This window comes from Pinus tabuliformis, chromosome X (assembly GCF_031772625.1).
Source record: "Pinus tabuliformis cultivar Carrire ecotype Pingquan chromosome X, CPIR1, whole genome shotgun sequence".
Taxonomy (NCBI): domain Eukaryota; kingdom Viridiplantae; phylum Streptophyta; class Pinopsida; order Pinales; family Pinaceae; genus Pinus; species Pinus tabuliformis.
In genome coordinates, this window is record NC_142308.1 from 350,712,457 (window position 1) to 350,722,991 (window position 10,535).

The 10,535-nt window shown below is 38.5% G+C and overlaps 1 protein-coding gene across 2 annotated transcripts in view; it reads right to left on the reverse strand.

Moving 5' to 3' along the window:
* The window catches only part of LOC149139902 (metal transporter Nramp3.2-like), a 132,211-nt gene extending 124,721 nt beyond the window's left edge, over positions 1-7,490 (reverse strand). For both annotated transcript variants that reach the window (XR_016264787.1, XM_089449444.1), the window contains exons 1-2: positions 7,088-7,490; positions 5,636-5,928 (exon numbers count right to left, since the gene is read on the reverse strand). Coding sequence is in view for 1 of the 2 variants with exons in the window: in XM_089449444.1 (XP_089305570.1) it covers positions 5,636-5,928; positions 7,088-7,354 (560 nt within the window). In the remaining variant the exon portion in view is untranslated. The remainder of the gene's footprint in view (positions 1-5,635; positions 5,929-7,087) is intronic.
* Between the last annotated feature and the right edge of the window lie 3,045 nt (positions 7,491-10,535).

The window sequence follows — 10,535 nt, forward strand, 5'->3', positions numbered from 1 at the left end:
GGACCCAATTTGCGTTAGGAAATAGGGCAGAGGCTGCACAAGGAAGTAGGAGCTATGATCAAAGGGTTTGCAGGCAAGTCTAGGCTAGATCAGCAGGAGAACATCTTTGTTCTCAATAGACAGATTGCTTTGTATTTGATCTATTTATTCTCTCAATAAAATTCTACAACAAGGAGAGGGTTTTCCCAATTGGGTTTCCCTAGAAAAATAATTGTGTTAATTGTGTGATTGTGTTCTTTATGTCTGCATTCTTATTCCGTTGCTTATCTATTGTGGAGAAACCATGTGTCTTGGTGAAAAGAAACTAGTTTCAAATTGTTCATCATAGCAGTTGCAGAATTTCAAGAAAATCTACAATGCATTGGATTTTAACCTCGGAGGATTCTTCATATTTAATTGGATCAATCATTATCTATTTACTTATTAATGTTTCTTTGTTAGTACATTGCTCTAACTTTTCCTATGGTGACTTCTTATCATTCTTTAGCTTCTTAATTTGTATCAGTAAGGTCTAATCCCTAATGATTCTTCTACTTAAAAATATCAATGATTGTTTTTCACTAACCAATGTTTCTTTGTTAGTCAATTACTCTAACTTTTCCTATATCGATTACTTTTCATTCTTTGCTTCTTAATTTGTATCAGTAAGGTTTGATTATGGTCCCTTAAGTGTGAAAGTTCTTCATCTATGTCTAATTTATCAAACGTATCTTTAATATCTTGATCTTTTGGCTTCTCATCTTTTAAACTTTTAATTTGCAACAACCTCTAATTAATGTTTCTTAAGTGAGAATTTTATTCATCTTTTTCTAATAGTTTCTTGTTGAACTTTTGGATGTCTTGATTCTCCTATTATAATTTACGAATGCACCACTTCATATTTTTTGACTTCTTGATTTGTGGAAGTAGTTTTTGACTATGATCTTTTAGGCAAAAAATGTCAACATCTTTTTCTAATAATTTGTCTCCAAATATATCATCAAGATCTTTATATTCTTCTTTTTAAGCTAATTTGTCCTATAAATTTTTAATTTGTCATGCAAATTTATGCATTTACTTTAATATTCTTTCATAATACCCGGATGCGGGTGACATTCAAGGGAATTTATGATGAATTTGATGAATGGCGGCGAGAGGACGGGCCACTTGGCCGATGGCGCCTCTTCCCATACCCCTCTGAGCCGATCTCATGACACACCGCAAGCAGCATTTAATGTAGGCTCGGGACGCAAAAGAGCTTTCATCTGCTCGAACATGGACTCCCCTCGCCATTTTGTGATTCCTTCTGCTCTGCTTCACTGCAACTGCCCGCCTCAAGCCATTGAATCCAGCTCCCGCACAGTTACTGGGCGTCGCTGCTGGTTAACGAGTTGTATCGATTTCGGTAATGGGCATCACCATTCCCATTCCAGGCTCTGTCAGTTAACCACCCCCCAGCAGATCCTTGTTCCCCTTCTCAATCCCTCCGCCATTGCTTCCACTGAACTCTTAGCCAGTCATTCTGATATGGTTCGACATCGAATGAGAAGTCGAAGAGGAGGGACACGGGGAGGTAGTGCCCGCCCTCAGACGGAGCAGAATCCTAAGCCTGCTGCCTCCTCTCCTTCCCCTGAAATGTATCACCCCCATAGCTATGGTTCAGGAAGATATCCCAATACTCGTAGTGGTCGGGGTCGTGCTATGTCTCCGGGTGAAGGTCGCAGAGAATTTGCGGTTCACACAGCTAATTTTCCTTTTCCCCCTCACCCGCTCCCCACTCAACCCAATTCAGATTTTGTAGCACCTTGAACAGACCAGTGATTACTGCTACAATCACCATCCTCTTCACTGAAGATAATGAACAGCCTGATACCTAGGCGGAAAACTCTGATTTGCGGCAAGAGGAAGCTCTCAGACACAGAAATGGCCGAGACACAGGAAAGAATCTGCAAAATGAAGGAAAAATTGCTCTGCATGGCCAGACCATGGGTGGCGGTCAGCATGCTGAGGGTGGTAGTTCTGGTGCCACGCACTCACCAAGTGGAATAGGGATTGAAGGGCCGGATTCGAAGGCGGCTGCTGGCTGCCATGGTGATGTCCAACTTGCGGGTGGGCCACACGGCGGAGCGTCGGCGGAGGAGGAGGATGACTGGACGAAGTATGCCTATCCGGTTGTAGAGGAGCCCATCCCGGACGAGCTCGAATGATATTGCGTGGCTGCCAGGTGTCATCTGTCTGGAATTTTTTGATATGTTAGTTCTACTGGATTTTGTCTGGATCTTTCTATTTGTCATGGAGAAACTTCTCTAGTTTTTGTTTTTTCCGGTCTTAAAGACTGATACTCCATCTGGATATTTTTGTCTCTGTGGACTGGTTTCCCCAATGTTGGGGCAGTCAAGATACTTTCTGATACTCTATGTTAGGCACTGCTGAGGCCTGAGCCTCATTGTACTTTTTTGTTACATATTAATAGATTAACTTAACTTAGAAAATATATATATATATATATATACTCTTTCATAATAAATGATTTCCCACACATTGAACCAAAGTGAGAAATCTTCATATATTCAAACTCCATTTCTCAAAAAGAACATTTAATCTAAAACTTTGACACATATATAGACTTCATAATTCACTACTTAGTAATTAATGAGTACACAACTGCAAAGATCCCACAAAAATGACGTGATTCACTGACTTCCTTCGATAATTTCCTTGGTATACCTTAATACTTGAACTTTGACACTTTTATTGAAATTGTTTTTTCCTAAAATCACCTTTTACTTATCAATTGATTTCTATACGCCAAATTGACAATATGACAACCTTTTTCTTTTACTGATATTTATTTACTTTATGCTTTAATTTTTTATCACAAATATTCATGCACTTTATTTTTTTAATTTTAATTTTAATCAATATTTTATGTGGAGTTTAAACATTTTAATTTTAATCAATATTTTATGGTGGAGTTTAAATGTTTTATGTTTAGGCTTTTTTAAGTTTAATTCAAATGATTTTTTTATCATGGAGTTTAAATGTTCTAGTTTAGGCTTTTTTTCTGTAATTTAGTGAATTCTTGATGAGATCACAATTTTTAGTTACTTAAATTGTATTATTATATGCATAGATCAATTCAACACCCTGAATAAGCCGTCAAGCACTTTGATTACACAAAATCAACAACTGAAATCTGCAATTCCAACAAATTCTGACCAAATTTCAAATACAATTAGTAGTAAAATATAACCAAAAAAAAAGGCAAAACATAGAAAGTTTAGAATATGCTATTTTCTTTATTTGTGCCCAAATTTCAAATACAATTGGTAGTAAAATATAACCCAAAAAAAAGGCAAAACATTGAATGTTTAGAAGATGCTATTTTCTTTATTTGTGCCTCCTTATTCAAGGGGACTCAAATAAAATAATACATTTCAATATGGTAGACAGTAATTCGTTGACCCTTAAAACTTGACATGGTAATCCCACTAATTGAGTCATTGGGAGTATCCACCAAACAGAAGCCCCAAACCTTGCGGCAAACATTATTTTCAGTTAACATCATCTATAGCCAACGGGTCCTCTCCTATGCCACAACGCTCAATACACAAAGCTTGCTAGTCTAATTTATGTTTCTAGGAAAATAACACAGAAGTCATGTTTTAAGCCCATACAATGAATTTGTGCATGATACGACAAGTACGGGCAAAGTACAGCAAATGACAGTTACAACATTACCAGACTGAGAAGAGTTCTACCAGAGACAAACCAGGAGCACTTAGTCTGCTCACAGTTAAAAACCTAGAAAACAGATTTTGACACCCACTTTATGCTTCCAAGCTCTCTAAATAGTTAACTAAAGATTCAATTACCGACACGGCGACAAGTAGACGAGAAGTTGATCTAAGGGATTATGCTTCCTCTTGTGTAACAATGATATAAAACTTCGGCAAACCTTAGGAATATCAACCAAAGTAGTTAACCAACAAAGTCACTAATGAGCACGCCAGATTAGAGTTGATCTTTAATGCCAGGCGTAAAACATATAATTAGTGAAAAAAGTAAAAATAAATAATAAAAACTGAAAATTTACGTGTCGAATTGGTGGCAGGAGCGGGTACCACGTTAGTGGAGAAGGTTTCGTCACAAATTTCAAAGTGGCTGAGTTTCAACTTCCTTTTTGCACATACAGTGTCGTCTCTGTGTAGGCATGTTCAAAAATTGAAAAAAATAGGGACCTCTTTGTAAGGCTTGCATCTTTTCTTGATCTAGCTATGAATGAATGCCTCTCTGTGGATCGATGCCTCTCACAGAACACAGCCTAGAAAGCAACCAACTAAAGCATGCGTGTATAATCTATCCACTGCAATGTCTGGAAAGGACTCAAATATAAGTTCGTCTTAAATCAAGATCAAAAAGATTATCTTCTCTGCTACACTTTCTGGAATAAATCTCCTAACCTTCTTCAGCGCCATCGGTGCTTACATTACCAGAGAATTATATGTTTTGGGACTCCATAGGGGGCACTTTCAATGTTGTCTGGATGGTTCATGTTTGCTGGTAATGGGGCGAATTCAAACCTACACCAAGTATTTACTCAATTAAGGATTGATATTGAAGCTCTAAAATGGGAAATATCTAAGCATGGTGAATTAAATGAAACACTGGAACCTTGGCAAGAGGTTTGAGGTCAAGTGATCAATCAAGCGTGCTTTCACGTGCTATTTCGTGATACTGTGATACTTCGTAACTACCTGAGCGGTTTCCCTTTGGCAAGGGTCTTTACTGTTAGTTTTTTGAGTTGGCAAGGGTCTAGTCTTAAAGGGTCATTATTGTTAGTTTTTTAACTTGGTTTCCTTTTATATCATGATGTGGTTAACACACCTTAACCTTATCAGGAGAAGGTGCAATTAAGATCATTCAATTCGAATCTTTGGACTAAGCGGTCCCGACTCAGGGTATCCAGATTTTATTTTGCCAGAGATGTCCGCAATTGGAGGTATCTAGATTCTATTTTGCCAAATATGTCCGTGAGTTGTATCTAGATTTTATTTTGCCAGAGATGCCCGCAAATGGAGGTATCTAGATTCTAATTTTCCAGATATGTCCGCGAGTAAAGTTATCTAGATTCTACTCGGCCAAAGACACCCAGCACTAGCACTTGCACCTCGCCCAGCCACTGTTGTGCATGCCAGCGCATCTATGAGCACAAACACGAGTTGTTCACTGGAAAGATCTGAACCGTAGTGCAGGAAACAACAGTACCCTCCTTCCACATTTCGCCAACCCAGCAAGTCACCATTGACCCAAAAAAGGGTGTTTAACAACCCAAAAACACAGAAAAACTGACATAGAAGCCGTGAAGACCAGAAAGCTGCACTCTTCACTTTCCTACCATATAACATACAAAAATGATTATTCTTTCCGGGCTCATACCTTACAATGTCTCTATCCCAGAATTCACCCAATTTTATATTAAAAATAAAATAAGAATCAAAAACATTAGCTACATGAAATCGTTCGGTAAATATGATGCAAAATCCCATACATGCTAAAATTTTCGAAGAAATAAAGAAAAAAATTTAGCATACCTATAAAAACCCCACAGAAGTCAATTTTTTCGAAAAGTTTTCCAATTCCAAACAGCTCTTACCAGTCGAGACCAGTGATGAGCACTCCTGCCCAGAGGGGAAGGGCTCCATTAGTGAGAATCTTAAGCGCAATGGCGCTGCCGATAACCTCTTGAATATCAGCCCCGATGAGAGCAATTTCCGCCATGACCCACAGTATGAGCCTCGACCACAGCGGGTACTCCTCCCTGCAAAGCTCCGCAAGATGGCATCCCGTTGCCACGCCCACTCTCACCGCGAGCAGCTGGATTATCAAACCCATTCCCGTCGCCCACATCAGAAGCCATAGCAAGGAGTACCCTGCAACCGCCCCTGCCTGCAAACAATGAAAACTTTAAGAAGTGACAAATTTCAAGCAGCTTAGCAAATCTTCATACATATATATATATATAGCCCCCGGCCTGCAGACAAATAAAATTTGTAGAAATGACAATTTCAAGAAGTTTAAATGTGTATATTCTTTGAATTCATGACAATATAAATAAAATGAAGCACAAATAATCTGTTCATAGAAAGTAGAAATCTGGATTTTCTTTAAATTCCGAGTAATATAAGTTCTTTATAAATAAATTCTTTAGGGAAATTAGAAATAGGAGAACTAATCAGATGCTCTCGCAGGGCTATTAAAATTTTGTCTCTTCTTTAATCTACAGCATGTTCTGATTTTTGGGGATTCGAACGTTATGGTTGACTACATCTCTGGTAAGATCCATATTACAGTACCACATTTGATTGGCTGGATGAGGAGGCTCAGTTTTTTTTGGGATTCCATGGTTGGTAGTTCTATTCACCATATTCGCAGAGACAAAAATTATCTGGCAGACTCACTGTCTAAAACAAGTCTTCAGGATGCTACAGGTTTTTGGTTTTTGCAGGTTCTAACTGAGAGAGTAAGCTATCATATCCAAGAGTTTATTATGCCGGACTTCTAGGTTCATTTCTGTTTTCTTCGCACGTTTCAATGGACGGGTCTCTGATCTTTATGTGGCTGTTTTCTTTTATCATCTTGTTTATGGATGGTGTACATGATGCTTCTGTACATCCATAATGCTTCCTGTTTTTTCTATGTGCTCATGTTTTGTTTTGGAGATCTCCCAAAACACTATGTTTCAGCCAAATTTTCCTTAGCTATTCCCCAGAATTCTCCCATGGTGATTTCATCACAAATTTTCCTTAGCTATTCGCCGGAATTCTCCCATAGTGATTTCATCTGGATTTCTCTTCAAATGGAAGTATGTATATATGATGTAAATTTTGAACTTTATATCCCTCCTATAATAATATTCAGCTTTTTCATTCTGAAAAAAGAAATTTGGACATTCATTAAATTCAGAGTATTGTAACATTTTTATAAGTAAATTGTTCATGAAAATTAGAAACTTGGAAAACTAATCATTTTATTAGAATCTAATAAAATGAATGATAAATAATTGTTCATGAAATTTAGAGAACTAGCGCCGAAAGGTTTTGCGTGCCTGCAAATCCCCCTCGAGATTCCCTGGATCAAGAAACGCAATGCTCATGAGAAATCCAGGCCCCGAAAACAGCCACAGCTTCCGCCATGAAAACGGAGGCACGTAACCCTCGTCTTCTCCGTCCGGATCGTCTATATTAACAGCAATTTTCTCACTGCTCTCGTAAGCTCGTTCCTCTCCGTCGGTTTCCAGCCGCTGAGCTATTGTCTTCCTCGACTCATCCAGTAACAGCAGCAGAGAGCCATCGTCCGGCGATTTGGTCGTCATTTGTAACTTTAGCCTCAGCGAATTAGAAGACCATGCCGAAATTATAGTGTAAGGTTTCGAGAATTGTCACCGCCATTAAAGCAGAGGTTGCTTGCACTGAGCCAAAGCTGAGCCCTGATGCTTCTGCACGTCATGGTCAGGCACAAAAAAATGCAACCAGTAGCCTCTGAGTTCGAACCCTCGGTAAAGGTCGACCAACAGGCTACGCTTCTTCCACGTGTCATCCATCTTCTTGGCCAGCAGGGAATTCCTCCCACACCGCGGATGCTTATCCGACGTGGCATCTCGCTGCCCCATTCTGTAATGCCGACGTGGACACATCGCAAGTTAATGATTTCCGGAGAATGGAAAGGCAGGGTGTCGACCTGGTACGGGAATGGCCGGTGAGAATGTTAAGTTTTCGTTTTCCACGTATTTTAATAAAATAAAATAAGAATAAAAAGATTCCACAAATCGATGTTGACCTCGCCTGTCGTTCAACTTATTCAAACTCTTTGGCTATATTATATTTTGTTTTTTTCGTCCATTTTAACCTTCCCATATTACGTGGCATAAATAAATATCTATGTATTGTTTTATTCAAATTTTTTAACCATGGGTGAGGAAAATTTCCGTGCAGATTAGATTATCTCTAATCTATATTTTAAAAATAAATAAAAAACCGTATAGATAATTAAAATTTAAATGGTAAATATATTGAGTTGTTGCATTGACTATAGATGACATTGTTATATGGATAATGATATATTTAATATATATAATATTTTTTTAATAGAATGGTTATATTTTAAATTATGTTGGTTGGACGAAGAATCCGTGGCGGCAGTTTCAAACTCTCGACCATACCGGGTGGATCTTAAAATAAAAGGAATTTCTCGCTGGCTAGCGATTAATGCTCTCGCAATGATCATGGAATGGATTGGAATGGCTTTTGACATGTAAATCATTTTGAATTAATAGCGAGCAGTGAGCAGTGAATAGTGAGATTAACGAGCAGTGAACAGTGAGCAGTGTGAAAGCATGGAGCTTTTATGCAGCGGAAGTATCGAGCGATAACCTGAACAGCAAGGAGCAATGTGAAGTAATCTTGGCATTTTATAGACCTACAAGTTTCTCGAAACAGGTTGGACGACAAATGCATTCAAACATGACAAAGGAACAAGAAATTTCAAACACGTGGAGACAAATGATTTAGGACAAGTGAAAATTGCCTCATCCGCCAAAGCTGGGAAGTGGGTTTGGGTCAATGCCAAACAATATCGAGGCATTTTAAAACGAAGAATAGTTCGTCTAAGATGGAAGAAAACAAGGAAGAAACGGTCTAAAAAGAAAAGTACTCGAGCCCTTCGCAAAAAGCACTCAAACAAGTCTCCTCTACAAGCACATGGCAACAAAAAGTTCAGAGGAAAAGTCATTGATGATTCTGCCTTATATAGTCCCACATCCACACCTCTCACCTGGTCATCTGATCTTTATGTGAAAGAATTATTAAATGCAAAATAAAGGTTGGAGGTTTTAGAAGCTAAAGGGCAGGAAAGAGATCATAAAATTCATATAATAACAGCTGAGAACAAGGCTTTAGTAGAAAGCAATAAAGTTTTAAAAGAACAAGTGGCATTGCTACAGGAAGCTCTCCTGATAGGGAAGACAGAATGGCAACGCATGAAGGCGGATGTGCAAAACATAAAGAAATCTATAGTGGAAAGTACAGAGGTGGTGAATGTGAAATCATCTCAGGATAAAGGGAAAATGATTGCCCAAATAAACAACCATGAAAATGATTGCCCAAATAAACAACCATGAAGAGAACGCAAGAAAAGAAACGAAAGGAGATTCCACCAAAGTTTCCAAAACTTGGGCTCAAGTTATTAGCAATTCTGCTAATAAGGAAGGAGAAACAAATATTCAGGTTGACAACATGCAAGATAGTAAAGGCAAGGAAAGACAAAATAGGGTAGCAAACATAATTATTAAAGGGGTGAAAGACTGTGGGAAAAATGAATGTACTCTTGACCTTGCAAGAGACTTCTTAAAAGACAAGTTGCTATGGCAAGGACAAATATGTCAAGCATGTAGGGTGGGTAAGTTTAACAGGGAGAGAGTCATGCCCATAAAAGTCATTATGCCTAGCTTACATGATAAATATATCATTCTAAGCAAGAAACATCTCTTGAGGGGTTCTAGTTTTTTCCTAAAAGAAGATTTAACTGTAAAACAACAGGAGGAAAGAAGGGAGGAAATTAAAAGGTGAGGGCAGCAAGAGATGAAGGCAAGAGAGCATGGATTTATAAAGGCAAAGATGTGATAGCGCGATTTGGACCTCCTTCCAAAACAGAGCACCAAGATGGTAATCAAGAAGAGGCAACAAACTCTTCAACAGGAAATCAGAAAGCAAGGTCAGTATGGGAAAGCAGGGACAAAGACTCAAATGTGAATCTTGCGTGTCAAAATAAATAGCAATCAAGTCATACGCAGGTTTCCTTAAGATTATCTTGTTGGAACTGTAGAGGTTACCTATGGAGACGAGGACCTGGGTTAGGGCCTATTGCGGAAGATAGAGACATAATTTGCCTCATAGAAATACATGAGCATGAAGGGTGCAAGACACCTCTGTTTGAAGGATATTGGAAGATGGAAATGTGGAACAAGGCAGCAGGGAATGGCAAAGGGCATGGGGGTATCATGGTTTTAGTAAGGGAGAAAGAAGATCGTCTCATTCAGTTAGAAAAAGAAGACTCAAATAAGCAATTCATTTGGTTTAAAATATCAGAAAATGGAAACCACATCAGAATTGCAGCATGTTATTTTGCACCGTAGGTTTCAAAAATATTCAAAGGTAGAGGGCTTGACCACAAAGATCCATTTGCAGCCTTAAAAGCGGATATTGCAACATATTCATAGCTAGGTGTAGTCCTTATAGTGGGCGATTTCAATGCTAGGATTGCAAGTGAGCAAGCTAGCATTCTTTGTTGTAAAGATGATTGTGACCCTATTTGGCTTACAGAAGAAAGTAATCATCAATGGAAAAGAATTTCAGAGGACAAGGGTTGCAATCTCTTTGATGAACAATTGCTTACTCTATGTGGGGCCTTTGATTTAGTCATTTGTAATGGCTTGACTAGATGAGCAAAGTCTGGTAATTTCACTTGCAATACTTACAATGGGGCAGGTGTGGTAGATT